The sequence below is a fragment of the Eschscholzia californica genome, unplaced genomic scaffold (genome assembly GCF_041429995.1).
Source record: "Eschscholzia californica isolate CP2 unplaced genomic scaffold, dmEscCali1.0.p SCAF_2, whole genome shotgun sequence".
Classification (NCBI taxonomy): domain Eukaryota; kingdom Viridiplantae; phylum Streptophyta; class Magnoliopsida; order Ranunculales; family Papaveraceae; genus Eschscholzia; species Eschscholzia californica.
Genome location: NW_028238309.1, coordinates 34,182,135 through 34,203,969, shown reverse-complemented (window position 1 = coordinate 34,203,969; position 21,835 = coordinate 34,182,135). Strand labels below are relative to the sequence as shown.

The window sequence follows — 21,835 nt, the reverse complement described above, 5'->3', positions numbered from 1 at the left end:
TTATCATTTTCGTGTCCGATAACGCTGTAATATTTTAGCTTCTTTTATAGATTGCTAACCTTGTTTCATCGGAATCCGGTTGTGCTAGCAAGTTTAGAAGCCATTGAAGAGAGAATGATACGTTTAATTCTAGACTACCATGTTCGGTGAGAACCCAAGGAAACAAGAGGGACAAAGGGGAGTCCTTTATATAGAGGTGAAATGAATTCAAGTTGGACCTGAGGTGTGACAATTGTGAGAGATGAGGTCCTTAAAGCTTAAGTGGGGATTACTTGAGGGTACAATTTTCATGTACATGGAGAACCACAAATTAAGTTTAGAAAAATGCTATTTGGCCCGAAAAAAGGGTCGACCACAAACTGAAAGCATCCGGGGTCAGCCCCTATTATGTTATTTATTGAGACATAATTTCATTTTATTCTAATAGAAAGTTAGATTGATAATCTCAATTTATTAATAAATAGATCTTATACTCTAGTTTATTTAAAGAAATAAAATATTTGATGATCCATTGATGTCCTTTTATCCAATTTTAGGAGTTTTGGCGACAGTTTTCTTAGCGTCATCGTTAACAAAGATCCGAACGCGATTACAACAGTGAGCGCTATCCACGACATCATCTTTCGATATTATAACGCCTGTTAATTCTGGATGACTTCTCTCTATGATGGCTTTTGCTTGGACTCCTGGCATTCCAACTACTTCTGGAAAATACGTCGCAACTGCATTACCAATCAATTAATCAGTAACATTCAACATCTAGTTTTCCGAGTAAAGAGATGTATACGTTACCACTGAATGGAGTAAACTCTTCAAAAAAGAAATCTGAGATTAGCCATTAGAGATTTATATCAAAAGAAATTAAACTTTTGCAGATATCAAATTTGTACCATAATTTACTTTGTCGAATCACATAACTTAGTTACTAGACTTGAATCATGGAGACGGTAGTATGATCGGTGAAATATTATATTTAGGGACCCTTATATTTATCCATCAAGTCATTGTGAAGATGATTGCTTTCACATATTACACAAACAATGTATTAATTTCCCGAAGAAGTGGGTCAAACCTAGTCTATTGCCTTTAATTGCTGGCCATGAAAAATGAGTTGAATTTAGACCGTTCATTCCAGCATGGATTTTTCGTTTTATTATAACAATAGAGGAACTAAAACTAACATAAGACATCTAAATAGGAAATTCTGAGAGCTTACCAGCACATCCAACACTTTCGCATGGAGGGTAAACCATCTTTGCTTATTTTTCTTTCTTATCTTCTTCTAATGAGATTGTTGAATGGTGTTATTCTCTTGTTTGTGGGTTTTTATAGAACACTATCAACATTATATATAACATTCAAATCTATAAAAATAAAGAAATATTTCTTGGACGATCTCAAAGTAATGATTATAGAACAAAAAAAGTATCAATAAAGATTTCTTAATTAATAATGTATATTTTCACCTGATTGAGTTACTAATTATTTATTCTCTTGTCCGTGGGTTTTTATAGCAGTAGTATCAACATTCTAGATAACATTCGAATCTATAATAAGAATGAAATATTTCTTGGACGATCTCAAAGTAATGATTATAGAACAAAAAATCAATAAAGATTTCTTAATTAATAATGTATATTTTTACCTGATTGAGTTACTGCTTATACTGAGTCTAATAATTCTAGTAAAATAAAATTAATTTATTTCTTAATAAATAAGATAATCCTTTGTCCAATACAAATCTCTAAAATTACTTTATTTTTTTGTTTGACATGGCTATTTTAGTAGATATATATCATTAGTTATTCTAGAGATTTTGGAAAATATTTTTTTTAGTTTATGTATTAAAAATGTTTAGACCATAATAGATATCTTAAGAAACATAGTGTTCTTCGCTTGAGGTCTCTAAGATTCACTAGCCTCCAAATAAATTTTGCACGGAAAAGAATAAATACGAAAAAAAAACTCTCTAAAATTTCATGTGGCACTCAAAATATTTAAAATTGGGTGTTAGCCCTAGCATGTATCTAATATCATACTTCCTAACGAAATAATATCATCATAAAAAGGGTTAATTCCATTGGCCCCCTAAAGATGACCAACTGAGTAAAATGGCCCCCTAAAGATGACCAGCTTCAAATTTGGCCCCCTTTTTCGTTTTTCCGTCTATTACTCCGTTAGAGGTTAGAGACATGTTACTTTCTTGTCAAATTCACCCCTCTAACCATTTCTTCTTTGTCAGGTTAAACTTTTTAGGTCCTAACTCCCAAAGCTAATTAATACTTGTCAAAAAATCACCTAGACTACCATTTTTCTTATATTTTCTCTCTCTAACTTCACTCTAGTCTTCCATGACTCTTAACTCACAAAGAAAGGAAATATCTTACTTTCTCTCTCTAACTTCTCTATCTCTAACTTTAGATAAGAAATTCTAGGAGGTCAAGTTAATTTTCCATCATTTATGGTTCCCATAGGCCATAGCATTTGCTGGATCTTAAAGTTGATGATTCAATTAAGGTATAAATTTGAAAACTGGGGTAGTGGGTTTCAGATGGATGATTTTGAATTTAACTCTCTCAATAATTTAACTAGGACTCAGAGACTCATTCGTGTTTAATTCTATAAGAACTTTATGTTGCCGTAGCTAAAGAGAAGAACTCGGCCAGTAATGTTCATAAGTTAACAGACTAAGGAATGACTAAAGAAGAATGTATTACAGAACTTCCACTCAATATTCATATATAAGAGAAAATATTATTGGCTTAACAGATAATTATAAAATCATCATGAATCACGATGCATATCCGAAGATTGTATTACAGAACTTCCACTCAATATGCATATCAGAGACTTATGTATCTGTTTAGTGATTAAGCTTGAAATTTGTAGCAAACAAAAGAAGATCATGATCTTTGATCTGGTTCAAGTTGCACTCTCAATTCGAAGATTTTAGAGAGAAAAAGTGAAAATTTATTGCTCTTTGATTTTCATTATCAAATAATAAGTGTACACACCTTCAACACTAAATATGCAATCTTAATCCATAATATCATCTTCTTATGGTTCAAATTTAAGATGTCGACCAACCGCAACCGCATATGCTCCTTGGTCTGCTCAAAGTCCACTATAAGTCAAAATTTTTTTTCAGACTTCATAGTCAAATCCATTTCCTAAATGACCTTACACATTCTCTCTCTTGATATCCAATTTAGGATTATCAAAGGTAAATAAATGTGATATATGTTTCTCATTTTCTTACAATTTCACCAAAATAAGTAGAGGGAAAATGAGAGAGGATAAAAGAAAGAGAGCACTAAAAGTGAAGGCAGACCAAAATTAACAACCAAAAAAAAAATCCAAATGCAAGATGTAAAGAACCATTCTAAAGCTTTTGGTGGTTTTAATGGAGGTTTTGGAGTTTTAATAGAAATTGGTTAAAATGAAGAGAGATAAAAGTTTAGTAGAAATTTAAAGAGTTGATGTGAAGCTGGAGAGAGAGAAGAAAAAAAAATGAAAAAAGCAAATTGATTTGACATGTTATAAAGAGTCTTGAGATTCCAAATATTTTGAGCTAACATAGGTAGGGGTATTAATGGAAAGAAAATGCCACCTCACTAACGTCTAACGGAGCAATAGACGGAAAAATGAAAAAGGGGGCCATTTTGGTGAGTTGGTCATCTTTATGGGGCCAAAATGGAATTAACAGTCATAAAAATATGAAATGAAATAAGATACAATAAATCATTGGAAATGCCTAAATAGCAAGGTCAACCATAATCGAGATGAAATCTCTTCGATTCTACATTGTACAAATTGAGAGAGGGAAAAACTTAAAAGATGTCTCAGGTAAAGGATTAATAGTTCAAAGAAGAGATTAGCGTTCTAATCAAATTCGTGTATCTGTCCATTCTGCAAGTAATATTGTGAATTCTTTACATCAACCAGATTTCACAAAGACAGGTCTGAAAAATTTCAGAAAGAGGACAAAAGACAACAAACGTTCCAAAATGACAAAAGATGTAACAAGACTATACTACCCGATTGTAATTTGGGTGGTTATGGGTCCTGACTTGTCCGGCCCATACAAAAAACATGCTAGGTCAACACGGGTTTTATCCTTGTTAGACCTTTATTCTGAACACGGCGTGCTAGGCCCAATCCAGCAGAAGCCTAGGTTGGGCAAACCCCGGTCCGATCCATTTTTTGTTTTTCTTTTCATTATTTATTGAAATCCCTATGAAGGATTTATATTCTTAAATTTTACTCCATACTAGGTATGACCCGTGACTTCGGCACGATTATTTAGATAGACAGATTTAAAAGCTCAAAATTATTTTAATTTAAGACGAAAAAAAAATTGTTCTTTACACGTGATAGTGTATGGCTTACTTAAGCTCATCAAAACTAAAGAATATAGATAGAGAAATTAAAGTAACTATAAAGATTACTGTTAGTGGTGGGAAATGAAATATATCTGTGAATTTCTATTTTCGTAAACATATTATTTATAAGTTGTTCGTTATAGAACTAAAATATGTGAATTTACTTATCACAGGGCTGATCTGTCCATGTCAAGGGCGTTTTGTGCAGAGCTGGTTTCTTCAGGCCGACCTCCCAGTTAGGGGAATGTGTGGTAGACCATCAGAGGTTTAGCTGTCCTGCTACCTTAAGCCGAGATGTTCCAAGAGACTTCTGGTCTGATCTTTGACTCTTCAGACGTTAGTCAACGTCTGGACATTTTATGCATCATCACCCAGCTCCTTGTTCCTTGTTCCTTGTTCCATGCTTCTGATCGTCAGTTCCCAATGAGGGAAAAACCTGCAAAGGGTTCGGAAACCCCTCCGACGCTCAAGACATTCATGGTGCTCTTTGCAGTAAAAGAATGGATATTGACCGATCCTTTTGGGGGCGAGTTGGGGAACTCTGAGTGATTTTGTGATCTTTTCGGGTGGAGAGATCGTGTCTTGAGAAGGACGACGTGGGGGGCCTTTTATAGGCGAAGTTAGGCCGACTGTGATTTGTGGCGGTGGTGAGGCGATGGCTGTCAAACCGTAAGGGAAGTTACCTCTTTTGCGTATTTAGGGTTTCTCTTCGAGTCTATCCCGGATATTTGATAAGTGAAAGTTCCTAAGTTCAAGGATACTTTCGTAGATATCTTGCCAGAGTGATAGACTCTAAAGGAGAAGTTTCCTCCTTTAGATACGTGGAGTTCGATCGGGCTTAAACACTTCAAGATGTGTGGCCGACTGAGATCTTTCTAGAAAGTTCAGGATTGAGTCATTAGGTCGCGCAGCGCTGTTATCTCCCCAATTCTGGGTTTAAGATATGGGCCAAACCCGTAGAGAACCCCCTTATTCCTTTTGAGATCCCAGGGCTGATCTGTTCATGTCAAGTGCGTTTTGTAGAGAGCTGGTTTCTTCTGGACGACCTCCCAGTTAGAGGAATGTATGATGGACCATCAGGTGTTTAGCTGTCCTGCTGCCTTAGGCCGAGTCGATCCAAGAGACTTCAGGTCTGATCTTAACTCTTCAGGCGTTAGTCAACGTCTGGACATTTTATGTATCATTATGATTCCCATCACTCCTTAGTTGAAATTAAAGAGACTAAGGAGTAGAAGTAACTCGTGTGGATTTTTTATTTGAAGGTTTGAAGTCGTGGGTATTACCTGTCCCAGAGTTGCATCGCGAAGCTCTTTGGGTCTTACCTAGACCAGGGTTGTCTTGTGAACCTCCCAAGAAAATGAGGCTCGGTGTAATTGAGCTCGACCAAAGTGAGTTTCCTCGCTTGTTTGATAGAAAGAGCAAGAGGGATGCTAAACAATACAATCTGTCTTTTTGTTGATATTCCAGAGATGGTTGATATCTACTAAGCGGATATCTTCTTTGATTAAGTGTCGTCTTTGCCAGAGCTGAACCGGTTGTATTTTGTTTTGACGTGTGGTTTGCTTTTCCAAGACACGTTCATCTTTTGCTAGAGCAATCAATTTCTTTTCCATTCGTGATTTGGTGATGTCATAGACTTCATTTTCTGATCGCGTATTTCCGACGCTGATCTTTTGGGTTACTCCACGCGGTAACCTGTTTCATCATGCGCAGACGCGTGGAGTGTCGCGTCTGGTGGATGAAACACGTCTCCTCAAAACCTGCTGAAATTTCATTGGTAACCGCTGTTCTTGAGCCGTTCACGTCTCCCAGTCATTATTCCGCTGACTGTCTTTCGAGGTGTATTTGGTCCTTGCTTTTAATGATCCTTCTTCATGCCTCAAGGGGTTCTCTAGCTATAAACAGCCTGCTTTGGCCTTCCAATTTTTCACCATTAAAAGTTTTGAAAGTCGACTTGAGAGATTTTACCCTTCTGATGTTGCTCTACCATTTCCTCCTCTCTTCAAGGATCCGAGATGAGGCCTCTGTTCGTTTATACCAGGTGCCTGGGTTGGGGAATGCTTCTTCATAACGACCGTGATAAAAGTCGAGTTTCTTCATAACGGTCGTGATAACCTCCCGCGCCGTTTTGGTTGAGCCCGCAGGAGGGTAAGGATTACCAATACTTCCTCCAACTTAGGTGTTCAGGACATGGTGATGATGCCAAGAGGGTTCTTTTGTCCTTGGTTATCTTCTGGCCTTGACTGCATTTTTGGAAAGGGGTACCTGGTAGCCTTTTATTTCCTTTCCAGCGGGGACATGTGATTGCTTTTGTGGCTCACGTTTCTTTGTTTTTTTCTTTGCCCTTAACCTTCCATTTGTGGGTTCGGGTTTCCCTCTTCTTTTTTGTAATTTCTTCTGTAATAGACCTAAGTGCATGTTGTGTCTTTTGGTGTCATTTGTTGTAATTTCTTCTGTAATAGATCCTTCTTATGAATTAATAAAGATTTGTTCTTTTCCTTTATACTTTTGCGCGGGATCTTATTTTCCACGTTCAAGTCTGTCGGTGTTCCATTTCTTAATTGTGACAGCTTGCCGCGACTCTTCGTCGATCATGCCCCATTATTGCGGCTTTTCAGCCTTATAAATAAGTATGAAGATACGAAGGACTCCTACATGTTCCATCACGAGGGTGTAACCCGTGCCCGTGGGGCACGGACAGTTCTTTTATATGCATTATAGACCAAGTACATTGTGGATGATTATAAGTTACAGTTGAATGAATGTTTCGGTATTTATTCGTCATATCACTTCACAGTTTACTACACTGATAGGTAAATCTAATAAGGACTTACTATTAAAAGAGGTCGCAGGTCTTCTTCAGAAAAATATCTCATGTTCATCCAAATATCGCGTTTAAGGTACCTGAATAACATCACAGAAATTAGTAACATATAACATCACACTGTCAATGTAGAACCATCATAGTGAAAGATCTTAACAACACGTAAAGTAATAATATTGCAATGAGAGCATGTAACCATATCATTACCCAGAAAGTGAGTTGATGTACGACTCTGACACAACATACTTTATCTAAAAAGGTATTGCAATGGGAGCATGTAACTATAACCTATCTTAGCCGGTAAAGAATCAAGTGTGACTGTTATCTACTTGTTCCATGTAAGTAGCGAGAAAATAGTCCTAAAAACTAATACTTTTAATAAAGACACAATAACATACGAATTTGTAGGAATATAGATGATCCAGTCTAAGGATGCTCACTACAATAATACTCATTTGGTACAACACGTAAACAGAAGTAGTAAAATTCACATAAACATTTAAATATGACAATAAAATCAATGGCATTTGTAAAAATACTTACAGATAAAAGAATGAGCTCAGAACCCGACTAGATGTCGTCTTTACGGTACACCATTGTTGCCAATTAAAAGGAACGATTGAGCAATATCCAATTTGAATAGTTATGGACACAATAAAATAAATTCAGAATATATCTAATTAGTAAAATTACCAAATTTTAGACTAAGAAAAGTACTGACCTCTTAAAAATGTTCCTTTGGTGTGATTTGGAACATGGAGAAGTAAAAGGTTGACCTCTTCCAAATCGCATAATGACGTCAATGTCTACAGCATGAACGAATACAAAGGTCACGATAGCTAACTCACAAAAAATAACAAAAGTGGAATCTATATAAATTTAGGAATAACCTGACGCAAACATGTTTGTTTCAATTGTGCTTGATGCGCAATAAGTGTCTGCTGCAATGTATTCTAAACCTTAATGATGTAAATGTATTATCTAGATTGTCATAATAGTTAGATTAGAGCCATAAATAGATTAAAATAAAATAGTTTCCTTTCACATAATAAAACTTCACATACATAGTTGTTGATGGTAACAAAAAATATTTAAACTACAAAAACAATCATCAAAGTTTGTTCCTTTCTACAAAAGTATGATTGTTTTGTAGTTTCTATATGAAATGTGCATTCATTTGCAGATATCATCTATTCTATACAAAAAGTATCAAAAAATACATAGAGTTGGAAGACTTTAGCCAAAGTAGTTTTCAATCAAAATAGGTATGTAAGCTCTTCGAATTACTCTTAAGAAAGTAATTGTATCTACACGCACCCGTGACGACCAGTGTGAAGCATGCACAACAATCTGAAAAGTTATATCATTGCAATAGTTAGGATGACATAAAGATAGATTTTAAGGTCTTTAAAATAATAAGCAATATACACTTACTGTGTTTCGATGCTTCCATTCTCCCCATATATATCTTTTATTTCGCCTCTCAAAGTCTTGTACTTGTTGATCCCAACTCTATTAGTGAAAAAGAAAGTTAAATAGTTAATACTTGTTGAATTTGGGTACAATGAAAAAAAGAAGAAGTAAATATCATGAAAGATTACCTATAGCTATAATAAAACCTCAGGGTACACAATATTCGTAGTTGAGTTTTCTGAGGTTTCCGGTAATAAAACATGTAATCTATTTGAAGCAGTGCATCTTGACAATGCTACGTATAGTTGGCCATGGCTAAAAACTGGACTCCGCAGATCAACTCCAACAAACTTAACAGATTGTCCTTGAGATTTGTTAATTGTCATTGCATAAGCCAATCGAATTAGAAATTGTCTTCTTGTCATCCGAACAGGAACGTCTACAGACGATGTTGTAAGAGATATTCGAGGCAAGAAAACTAAATCTCCAGATTTATCTCCGGTAATAATTTGAGCTTCAATTATGCGTGGAGCACATCGAACCACAATCAACCTAGTTCCGTTGCAAAGACCATCTTTTGGAGCAAGATTTCTTCGTGACATTATTGGACAACCAACTTTTAGTTGAAGCTTGAAGGGAGGTAATCCTGGAGGATCGAGAGAGTTTAAATACTCATTGGGATAATTACCTCCTCCAAACCTATTTTCTTCTCCCTCTTCAACTAATTTATCAGCGGCTAAATAGACAATAGCCTCTCCTGGAAATATTTTTAATGCCTCCAAATTAATAAAGTCTACATCATCATTACGGGGAGATAAAATAGCTCTCTCTGTCAAGTACTTTGGAGATGATGTACCTAATATATTCAATCCAGGATAGGTTGAACACAATAACTCAGGTAGATTCTTACACCTGTGAATAAGTGGTAGTTGAACAATTTCACACGGGTTTGTTCCAATCTAAAAAAAATATAACTATGTCAACCATTTGAAAGTTTGTAATAACACATAATTTATTAAAATAATGAATTGTTTGTTGGAAGAAGTAAGGAAGTACCTCAACCAAGAATTTTGCAAAATCAACATTTCCTGGCTCTGAATCAGCTAACCTCATGTTAAGACTCAATGTCAGGACAACAATAATCAACCAAAGTGGTGAACGTTTTAGTGAAGCGCCGACTATTTGTTCACGAACTCCTTTTGGTATTACAGGCAAGATTTGCCTAAAGTCACCGCCTAGAACAACTGTAATACCACCAAATGGGTTTTTGTTATCACAAATATCCTGAAGTGTTCGATCAACTGCTTCCACACAAAATCTATGTTACATAGGTACTTCATCCCATATAATTAGCTTAGTTTCCCTAAATAACTCAGCATGGATAGACTGCTTACGGAACCCACATATCGAATTATCTAAAATATCTAAGGGAATACAAAATGTTGAATGTGCAGTTCGACCTCCCACTAATAACAACGAAGCAATTCCAGATGAAACAACACTTATAACAATATGACCCATACTACGACATTTGGTTGCAATCGAGTTGTATAAAAATGTTTTTCCAGTACCAGCACCTCCACTTAAAAAAAACACACTTCCCTTATTTTTGGTGACTGAATTTAAAATGACCCTATAAGCAGAAGATTGTTCAGCATTTAAACGATCGACGTTAACTTGTACATCTACTGTCTGACATTCATGTTGAATCATTCTATGCTCTAGTAATAATCTATTCCCAGGTTGATCATTCCAATTTTCAGTTGAAAGAGGCATAGGTTTGAAATGAGTTAAATCTTTGCCAGACTGTTGAAGTAGTTTATTTATAAGATATAAACCATAATCTGTGACTTGATTCTCGGACGGTGTCGTGATTCCAAATACTGTACGCAACTTGTGCACCAGGTCATCACAAATATTAAGTGAAAACTGATTCCACAAATCATCTGGATTTGAAGGGAAACAATGCAAGAGAATAACAACGAACAGTTTTCTTAATTGATACCCAGTTTTCATTTTTATAGCTTCCTCTAAACACGGTACCCATTCGCCATTATCTTCTAAAAGGCCTCGAGAAATACATGCTAATTTAAATGTTTCACATAAAACACCATTTACTGTACGCAAACATTCAAATAATTGAGGACCTCTTATAATAGTCAACAATAATCTCAAATAAAACCTTTCACCACAATTTGGACTCGCAAAATACATTCTACCGATTGCAAATCCTTTTTTTCTAGAAGTTCATAAATGTTGTGGTTTATTCCAGACAAAGTGTTCTGGAAAATCTTGATAAGTGAATGCACGTGCATCTTCATTTAAAACACAACATTTAAAGAAGGCCAATAAAGTTGATGTTTGTTGTTCTGCTCTTGTTAAAATTGTTTCCCTCGAATCATCAGGGTTAAAAAGAACACGGTGCATACCTGGTAAATGAACTGCCAATCGCACAACTGTTGGGTTCTCCTCATGCAAAGTGTGGCCAAATATGCGCCAAGATGCTTCTGGTGGTCCGATGTATCGTGCATCCAGATATTGTTGAATCTCATATACTTTTCCCAACACAAAAGTAGCACGATCATATCCTTTGAAGATGTACTTATGGATATATTTTACGCAACGCAAACCCGCACAAACTTCAACGTTAATATGACAGTTGAACAACTTGGAAAGGTAAGCATTGTAAGGTACAATATCTCTATTATCGACAGGATGCCCTTTCACGGTATACACTTTACCAGTATCGCGACGACGATAGATTGGATAACCATCCACGTCTACTGTTGTCGACTCTGTAAACACTCGTGGAAACCTTTTAGTACACCTTCCGTCTTCCATGCAAATAGCATGTTTGTCCCGAGTACCACATGGCCCATGCACCATACAACTCTTCACAGTTTCAAAAAGTAGAGGATCTTCTTTAGGATCTGGAAATTCTGCTGAAACCAACCTATCAATTTGATCAACAATACGTACCTTGTCGGATTGTTGAAAGAAAATTAATGCATGCATATGAGGCAACCCACGTTTTTGGAATTCAATGGTAAAAACATGGCCAACTGTTTGACCTAAGATTCCATTTTTTTCAATCAACTTCATCAAATGTCTTCTTTTTAACTCGAACATGCGTGCAACTAAATCAGGCCTATCAAGGGAAGTCTGATTAGGCAGCAGAGCTGACGTGATTTCTGGCCAATGAGGATTCGCAGTCATTGTGATGAACAAATCAGGATGCTTGTTATAACGTGTGATGGCTAATGAATCCTGATAAAGTTCAAACATCATTCTTGGACTACCAGTAAATGAAGAAGGTAATATAAAACGTTGACCAACTTGATGTGGTTCCAATCCAGATTCCTCAATATCAGTGAGACCCTTGTAAAGTTCTGCACGAAGTTGGCTTGGTTTAGCGGATAATATGTCAATCGATTTTGCTCTGTCGCAGCCCAAGCATCTACTAAAAACTCTTGAAATAATTTCCCCCCCCTTCAAAATTGTTGTATACTCGGTTGGTCTATTGAAACATTTGTAACTATACCACTGCATTTGAGTTAATCGACTTGTTGATGATTTATTGTTTATGACATCCCACTGAGTTAACATGGGATTCCATCCAAGCTCGCCATACGGGAACAATAAAACATAATGTAATGGAAGATAAGCTGGATGACATTCATTTATTTTCATCAACCCATTGCCCCCTTTTAGGTGGATAACAATATCTCTCATTCCACTTTTTTCAGTACAATCCCCTAGCAAGATGACAACAATTTCATCTGTTGATGGCAAATTATAACGACGTCTATTTGTTGACGAATTATAATGCAAGTAGGCTGGTAAGTTTTCCTTGGATGCATTTGATTGCATTAAAATTTCATAGGCCCGAAGATATATTCTTACAAACTTGTTATTTTGAAGCAAAACATCTTGGATTACTTTGAAAACATCTACTTCAAGACGTCGATCCCGACGTTTGCGACAATCGATTGCAGTATTTTGGTTAAATATGTAAAGTTGGGCGTAGGAAGCCTGCATTTCTAACTCAGGTATTAAAGAACATGTACGATGTCGTAGGTCACCGTGTATAGTGAATGACTTTGGCCCCCTACCATTTAACACCCTTGGCTCCATTGTTGACCCCAGACTTGTAAATGCGTTTGATGCGTTATACTCTCTAATGAATTTTCTAAAGTGTTTTGAGTATGCATCATTGCCATCGTATAAGTTTTTGAGTGCTTCAGGAGGTTCGATAAGTAAAGGTAATTTTATTTTTCCTTGCAAACAACATGTCCCAAACAAAGGTCTTATGTTAGATGATTTTGTTAATTTTTCATCTTTCCAATACAACGCTTTGCAAAAGGGACACAAAACATCCATTTGACCCAAGAAATGACGTTCTTCATATACATGTACAACTGGAAGCATTTTTAAATTACTGACTTCAGTAGGACCTGGTCGTACAATGTTATGTGTAGTTGAAGATGCCCCTTGCTCAAAAATTGAATGTTGGCAACTTGTATCCACTTCATTAAGAACATCATGTACAGGAGAACGGGTGAGTGATCTTGTTATGACACTTTCAAAGTCGAAATCTAAGTTCCTTAGTTGAAGATCAGAATGTATGTCCAAACAATCAAGATGTGGAAGTCTACTTTGGGTAGTAGCCTTTGGTAAAGCGAGTTGAGCAGCGGGTACCTGATTTTGAATGCCCAGGTGAGGGTCGTTTGCCGAATACGTCTCACTTTGTGGAAGATCTATTCCAGTGGATGTTATAAAGGGAAAGTGTATTGGTGTAAATTGTATTCCGTGAATCTGCTGCAATTTCTCCCTTTCCCTTCGTAATCGTTGGGCAAGTGCATATTTTGATATGACATTTGTGTCAATGTTTAAGGAAACCTTAATTAGTAAAGATTAAACATTTAATTATTCTTCATAGAGGCAAAAACGACGGAAGAAACCATGAACATTAACAAAAGTAAATAAGTGAAACATATAACCCAAAGAGATAGATACATCATGATTGAACCCAAAGAGATAGATACATCATGATTGAACCCAAATTACAGCAAAATTTAGAACCCATGAATGATGTTAACCAAAGAAACCTAATTAGTTTAGAAGAAACCTAATTACCAAAAAAACCCAAACTTCTACTACAAACCAAGGGGATTTCAGAGAAATAAGTTGGTACAAAGAAGTAGATACATCATGATTGAGAGAAAACTTTGGAGAAGAAAAGCATATGGAAAAATATTGCTTCCCCTTTCATTTGAATGGTCTGTAAACTGAGCCACCAAAACAAAAATCCTAGATTGAGACTGAAAAATCTATATAGAGAGAGAGAGAGATAAAGAGATACCTTCTTCCAGAAGAGATACCAACCAAGAAGTTGAGAGAAGGAGAGGTTGAACCCCACAACTTCTCTGCCAGAAAGATGAGGGAGTGAGAGATCGTGAAGATGATAGAGAGTGTGTTTGGGCGGGAATGAGCGGGAATGTGTGTTTGGGATGGGGAAGGTTGAAAAGAAAAGCATCTATTAAACTTAATCTGAACCGTCCAAGACACTTTGTAAGGATAAATCCTAGCCACTAAGTGAGGAGGGTATATTCTAAAAAGATACCCTCCTCTTTTATTATATAGATGACTCTCCTAATGATTAGCGGAACTCTCCTTGGTAGCGACGTGAGGGTTGCCTTTTACATGGTTCTGAATGAGGAAGATTTCTCTATCGAACACTTCTGCATGGAGGTTGCTTGTGAAGGTTTTGTTGATGTTCTTCGTCTTTAAGATCTGCTAAACGAAGATCATCTGCTTACTTTAAGTTTATCCAGGCCTCTCTATCCTCTAGTCTACTCTCTGACCGGCACCACAAGCATCTCTGAACCGGCTTTCTTCTCTGTGGTTGGGTTTCTGGTTCGTAGTCGTGGGTGCGGCCGTCTTCTAGCTGTTATGGTCAGAATTTCGGTGGACATTGGCAATCCTCTCTCTTCCCCTTCTGATGCTTAGAAGCTCTGTATCTTGTTTTTTCTTTCACATATGTAAGCAAACAGCTAATATAATTAGTCCTATACTTACTAATGCAACTTCCTGAACTTACTACTGATGATGCATAAAATGTCCAGACGTTGACTAACGTCTGAAGAGTCAAAGATCAGACCAGAAGTCTCTTGGAACAGCTCGGCTTAAGGCAGCAGGACAGCTAAAGCCCTGATGGTCCACCATACATTCCCTTAACTAGGAGGTCGGCCGGAAGAAACCAGCTCTGCGCAAAACGCCCTCGGCATGGACAGATCAGCCATGCGATCCTTAAAGGAATAAGGGGGTCTTCACAGGTTCGGCCCATATCTAACACCTTGAACTGGGGAGATATCAGCATTGCGCAACCTAATGACCTAATCCCGGACTTTCTAGAGAGATCTCAGTCGGCCACACATCTTGAAGTGTTTAAGCCCGATTGGACTCGACATATCTAAAGGAGGAAACTTCTCCTTTAGAGTCTATCACTCCGGCAAGATATCAACGAAGTATCCTTGAACTTAGGAACTTTCACTTATAAAAGATCCGGGATAGACTCGAAGAGAAACAGTAGATACGCAAAAGAGGTAACTTCTATTACGGTTTGACGGCCACCGCCTCACCACCGCCACTAATCATAGTCGGCCTAACTTCCCCTAAAAAAGGCCCCCACATCGTCCTTCACAGGACACGCTCTCTTCCCCAAAAAAAAACACGATCTCTTCGTACCAGAAGGATCACCCCCCAAAAACAGAGTTATCACAACTCGCGCCCCAAAAGGACCAATCAACATTCATTCTTTTATTACAAAGATCACCTAGACTGTCTTTAGCGTCGGAGGGGTTTCCGAACTCTTTGCAGGTTTTCCCCCCTCGGGAACAGACGAACATGAGCAAGGAGCAGGGAGCCAGAGCAGAGAAGCAGAGCTGAACAGAGGAATCTCTCCTCTCGTAACAGAATATACCATCATAACGGAGGCCATCATGCATCAACTCCCTTTTCCATACTGATTTAACCGGGAGCAAATTTTCGACATCAGCAATTGGCGCTAGAACGAGGGGGATCTCTGCAGCAAATCATCACATTCGGTAACCCGAATCCTATTCAATACTTTTTCAGAACTAACCACTCTCTATAAAGATCTATCAGGAAAACATAATGTCGGGACTGGAAGAGGTCACCAATCCAGAGGCGGAGCCACCTCTTCCGGAAAAATAAACGCTCGGAACCGATGTGCTGGCAGAAGAAAAAGTCTAAGAAGAAGAGGAAAGAACAACAGACCTTACCGTACCCATACAGATTGGAGAAAAGGCCACAGAAGTGACTTATGTCGGGAGTACTCTAGATGAAGACGAGAAGGCGGAACTGGCCAATTTTTTGAGAGCACAGCGCCACGTCATTGCGTTCGGGACTGACGAAGTACCTGGGATAGACCCTGGGATCATCACTCATAAATTAAACATCAGAGAAGGAAGCAAGTCGGTGAAGCAAAAGAAAAGGAATGTTTCATTAGACAATCAGGCAGAAATAGCCGAGCAGGTCGAAAAACTCTTAGCGTCGGGAGTAACACTATAAAAAACATGCTCATTAGGGACAGACGCTTTTTGCATCTGCCCCCTATAAATGCACATCTGGGACAGTCTTATAGGCATCTGCCCCTAAAATCTATGTATCTGGGGCAGTTTAACACTAAGTTAGTTTTGGAACAACTCATAAAAAAAAGTGTTAGGGTCAGATTTTCCTAAACCCGAGAACTAAGGAAAATCCCCGTCCCCAATTCGAGAATTTTGCGGGAAAATTCCCTCTAAATTTTTTGGCAAAAATCTCAGGTCCCACGATCAAGAGGAACCTTAATCGATTTCATTCCATCATCTCACGAGTTCAAGTTAGTTAATGAAATTTAGGGTTCTTCATTATCACATTTGAACACCTTTGAGTTGCAAGCTTTAGTTCTAAGTTCACAAATCCAGGTTAGTTTCTACTATCTTCCATCAATTTGACCTTCTAATTACAGGTTTAGAACTCTAATTTTGGACAACTCAATCAATTTTAGGGCTCCATCATCATCTTCAAGGCATAGACTTCAATTCCAAGCTTTGGCTGCTATTATAATACAAATTCAGGTTGGTTCCATCACTCTTCCATCAATTTTTACCTTCTGACAGCAGGTTTAGAACTCTGATTTGATGTTCAATCAATTGTAGGGTTAGTTACATCAATTTAAATAAGTTATTTGCCTTAAATTAGGTTATATATATATATTGTCTTTTGAGTTTGATTGAACTTGTTATTTTCTTCTCTTGTCATTTGCTTCATACCATAATGGTTTGAAGATGCTCATCAAGTGTTTGATTAAATGTCTGTGAAGAATGATTGATGGGCAGAAATGAAATGCATAACTCCTAACACCTCTTTTGTTATAGGCATCTGATATCGTTTTGATTCCACCAGGTAGTGACAATTCTAAACCATGATTAGATATGTTAATTGTTAAATATAATATATCATAAAATACTTGTTTTCTCTAAAATTTATAATTCGTGGAAAGACTTGTTTTATTTCATATTAATCGATATTTTGGGTAGAGGGGTGTGGATCTCTGTGCCCCCTCAGTATTGACTGAATATTTCTATTTTCTTCCTAGATTAAATCTAATAATACGAACGGGTCGAACCTTTGACCTTTTGGATCTTCTTGTTTTAATTCAATGTAAAACAACCTTTTCCTCTACAAGTAGTTGTTCCAAAAAATGCTTCTTTTATGATTTTATCCATACCTCAAGAATATCTCCAATGTTGACAATAAAGCATTTGACAGAGGTTTAATAGGAACCCATTTTCCATCCTTAAGAACTTGTAGTCCTTCAACTTAATGAAGTTGAAGGAGAATAGTTAGAGCAACTGAATTAGAGTGTGGTTTGACTTTTGAGGCCATTACTAGGTCAGGCTGAGGACAAGGTGGATAATAATTCACTCTCATACTCTTCACTCCATCTTCAAATAACTCTTCTATCACCTTTGTTTCGATTTGTAAAGCTTCCGACATTACTTTTATAGGAGTCATAGGTAGACTTTTCAATTCGAATGAATAGCTTTCTAATGTGTCCCTGCCAAATGGTAGAGAACCTTCTTTAGAAAAAATCATTTTCAACAATAAATATAGACGGCTAAACCGAAAAAAATCGCTTTGGTCCTATTAATTCACAATTTAAATCAACAGTTAGGACCATCTTTGATTGGACTATATATAGTTAGCTGTTAGGGATACAATTTTTTATCCTTTTTGAACCAAAACTATGATAGAGATGGAGGATAAGGGATAAGGGTACCTGAAAAGAAGAGGGAGCTTTGGAAATAAGTGAGGTTTCCTTCCATGGATGGCCAAGACTAATTCTTTGGTCGTGCGTTTTTTTTTTTTTGAAATTGGTAGTGTGATTTCATTGAACCTGACTGCTATTGTTTTTTGTTCTTTAAATGTAGTTTCTAGCATAATGACTTTTATTACTAATAATAGATACCAGAAACTTCGTAAATTCCTTGTAAATTTGTGGATTGTTTATCATGAGATGCTGCCATTAGTCATGAATTTTAGCGAGTGAAGCTAATTGTGCAACTAATGTTACAGTTTTGTAAGGTTCCATAGTTGTGCATAACTACAATATTGTATAAAATTTAAGAGTTAATTCCTATATAGCCCCCTACTTTGTGACCAGCTTTAAATATGGCCCCCAAATTTCTCTAAATTCAAATATGACCCGCTATTTTTAAGTTAATGCCCTAACTACCCTTACTTTAAATCCTTTTTCAAAATTAAAAATAAAAATAAAATCTTAATTCCACCTCATTTCCCTCTCAACCACACATCTCTCTTCATGTCAACTCTCTGCCTCTCTCCACATCACCTCTCTTTCCAACTCACCTCTCTCTCTCTCCAACTCACCTCTCTCTCTCCCCAACTCACATTCATCTTCTCCGATTGAAGTCGCCGGGCGGAAAATTTTCAGGTCCGCGACCTCAAAAAAAAGAAATTTCTCTCATGTCTCTCTCGTGAACAGACCAAGTCTGGTCTGTTCACAGCTCCGACGAAGGAAAACGCCCTTCGCCGGATTTTTAGAGAGAGAGATGAGAGAAAAAAAAAATCTTATTTTTTGGGGAGGTCGCCGGCTAAAAAAATTTCCGGCCGGCAACTTCAATCGGAGAATATGAAGGTGAGTTGGAGAGAGAGGTGAGTTAGAAAGAGAGGTGATGTGGAGAGAGAGAGAGAGAATTGACATGGAGAGAGATGTGGGTGGAGAGGGAAATGAGGTGGAATTAAGATTTTATTTTTATTTTTAATTTTGAAAAAGGATTTAAAGGAAGGATGGTTAGGACAATTACATCAAAAAAGGGGGCCATATTTGAATTTACAGAATTTTGGGGGCCATATTTGAAGCTGGTCACAAAGTAGGGGGCCATATAGGAGTTAACTCAAAATTTAACTATAAGTGAAGGTTAATTTTCTCCAAGACAAAAAACAAAGGAGAAAAAGTAAAGGAAAGAAGTGCGCCATCCCAGCTATGTTTTGTCTTGACATGTGGTTTGTTCTCCCAAGTCACGTCTCGTCTTCTGCTTAAGTAATTAATCTCTTCTCCATACGTGATCTTTATGACGTCACAAATCTGATCTTCTGGTCACGCGTTTTCGGCGTTGATCTTTTTAGGTTACTGCGTATTACAGCTACCGTGGACGCGTGGTTCCTTATGAGTGGGGGACGATCGCTCTTCCTAAAGCTCTTGAATCGTTTTGCCATCTGCCGAGTAACGTGAACCATCGATGACCCTAGTCGATGGTTAAAGGGTATGTTATTGTTTCCTAACGCCGATTGATTATCTCCACGCGTCCTTCTCCTACTAGCCTGGTGCGCGTTAGCTCGAACTCCTCCTCCTACCGCTGATTTCTCTGGCAAAAATCGTTTCACAAGTCGGATGACTCAAGAAGACATCGACACTCTTCGAGCTAGTCACGCGATTCCGGCTACTGTCGAGCTTCTTCTTCCCTCGCCTGAGGACAGGATTTGTCTTACTCGTGTTGGTGTTTACGAGGTCTTCTTCAACCTGGGGTTGGTGGTTCCTTTCCCGCTCTTTCTTGTTAAACTGCTGAACCATTATGGGCTTTAACTCTTCCAACTGAGCCCCAATGTCTTGATGACTATCATGGCGTTTTTCTTCCTCTGCCTTCATCAAGGTGAGAACGCGAGCTTCTATGCTTTTGATAAGATTTTTTCCGTTAAGTCCAGTGACCGGTGCTAGCATTATTTTTCTTCTCGTTTCGGTCCATTCTTCTCTGCTCCGAATATCCCTAAGGTTTATAAGGATAAATTCCTTTTTGTTCGTCCCTCCCTTTCATCCGAGGACTATGGTTTTGCTGTTCGTGTACCTGGTTCTTCCAACGTACGCCCAAAAATCATCCCTGATGAGGAAGACATTAAATGTTTTGAAACTTTAACCGCTCTGGATAGGGGGAGAGAGGGTTTCATTCCTGAAGGCGTCGCCGTTCCACAGGCTATTTATCACAACAGACGCTCCCTTCTCTTCCTGGTGAGTTTTGGTTGGAGATGTTTCTTCTTTTTATTTTTGGTATTCCTTTGTGTGTCTGATCTTCTTACCCTTCTTCTTCTTTTTAGCTTTCCTGGGAAAACGGGCTAAGGCTGAAGATATTCCATCTTCTTCTGGTGTCAACAAATCTCGTACCAAATCTTTGGTCAGTCGGAGTTCAGCCGGCGTTGTTATTAGGGAACCTGTCGGTTCAGCTTCTCCTTCGATCCCTGCTAGTTCCTCTCCTCTTGTTCCTTTCTTGATTGGTCATGGGGTTGTGGCCTCCAAGACTAGAGCGAGTATTCATTTCTCAACTGATAAAGGGAAAACTTCGCCGGACCTGAGTTTAACGGCGAGAATGTCCAACTGGCCCAAAAATCTTTCTCGTCGCATGGTTTCTTTGATCGACGATATTTACCTTCACTTCCAAAATGAGGTATTTCTATTCCTGGTTTTTTGTTTTCTATTTCTCTTCCCTTTTCTGATTTTTTTTTTGCGTTTTCCTTCTTTTTAGAGTTATCAGGTTAGCCATGATGTTGCATCCCAATTATCCTCGATCGGGCGTTTGGAGTCCCAGCTTGCGAAAGCTGAGAAAGATGCTTTGTCCTATAAAGTCGAGGCTGAAATCTTATCTAATGATGTGAGGATAATCTCTACCGAGCGGGATTCGTAGAAGTTGGAGGCGGAGCAATCTAGGGCCAACGCTGAACTTTAGTCTTCTCAATCTGATGCTCGCGTTACCATTCTGGAGAAAAGACTTCAGGCTCTCTAAGAGAAAGAAGCTACTCTGATTCAACAGAGGGGAAAAGATAAAGCTGATCTTGAGGCTTCTCGTAGGAACATTTTTGAACTGGCCGAGTTGAACCGTCGGAGGACAATAGCAACTTTGTAAGGTGGAGATGAGTTCTTGGCGATCCTGAGGGAGCAACGTAAGTCCAGATTTCAAGTTGTCTGGGAGGCGGCTCGTCGCTTTTATGCTCCCAAGGGGTGTCTTGTCTTTCCAGGAAACGGCTGGCATGGGGAAGAAATGGCGGGCATGGGGGAAGGTGAATCTGAATGACGTATGGTATTTAATGAACGATTTGACGGGCTGAGTGGTTGTCAGGCATGCCTGACAACACGGAAGGGCATTTCCGGAAGTGAAATGTGTGATTTCACGGTTTTCTGACGGTAACGGCGACTAGGGGGCCATATGGGTATTTTTGCTAATTTAGGGGGCCAGGCGGGAAGCTGGTCACAAAGTTGGGGGCCATTAGGGAAATAACCCAAATGTTTTCAACCGTGGGATCAGGACGGAAGCATTTTGGTCCGAGATCGAGCATGTGACTCGCACGCCCCTCACATAACAGCTATTTGACGGGAAAATTGATTTTGGAAGCTAACGCCTAAACAAAAAATGTTTTCAGGGGTGTAGTCTTAACATAACTAAATAAATAGGGGTCATATACTTAAAGAAAAAAAAACCTTTTTAAAATATAGATATTGATCCTATTTGTTTAGTGCTATCATTATTTTAAGGTACATTGCATATATATTACAAATCGTTATTTTAGTTTTCATTGTAATTTTTCGATCATTAATCTCACCTATAGAACTTATTTTGCTCTCAACCCAAATATTTACATA

General features: G+C 37.9%; 2 protein-coding genes and 1 long non-coding RNA gene across 3 annotated transcripts; all 3 read right to left on the bottom strand.

Moving 5' to 3' along the window:
- Positions 1-431: 431 nt before the first annotated feature.
- On the bottom strand, positions 432-1,324 carry LOC147557524 (uncharacterized). Its single transcript, XR_015234050.1, has 2 exons — positions 1,217-1,324; positions 432-722 (listed from the first exon to the last, which is right to left on the bottom strand). It is a non-coding gene; the product is annotated as an uncharacterized LOC147557524 (long non-coding RNA).
- A 7,590-nt stretch (positions 1,325-8,914) lies between these two features.
- On the bottom strand, positions 8,915-10,833 carry LOC147557523 (uncharacterized). Its single transcript, XM_086658883.1, has 4 exons — positions 10,014-10,833; positions 9,676-9,920; positions 9,051-9,578; positions 8,915-8,941 (listed from the first exon to the last, which is right to left on the bottom strand). The coding sequence occupies exons 1-4, from the start codon at positions 10,831-10,833 to the stop codon at positions 8,915-8,917; spliced, it is 1,620 nt and encodes a 539-aa protein (XP_086515009.1).
- A 33-nt stretch (positions 10,834-10,866) lies between these two features.
- LOC147557522 (uncharacterized) lies at positions 10,867-19,927 on the bottom strand. The gene is made up of 2 exons (XM_086658882.1): positions 19,715-19,927; positions 10,867-13,518 (listed from the first exon to the last, which is right to left on the bottom strand). The coding sequence occupies exons 1-2, from the start codon at positions 19,925-19,927 to the stop codon at positions 10,867-10,869; spliced, it is 2,865 nt and encodes a 954-aa protein (XP_086515008.1).
- Positions 19,928-21,835: the final 1,908 nt, after the last annotated feature.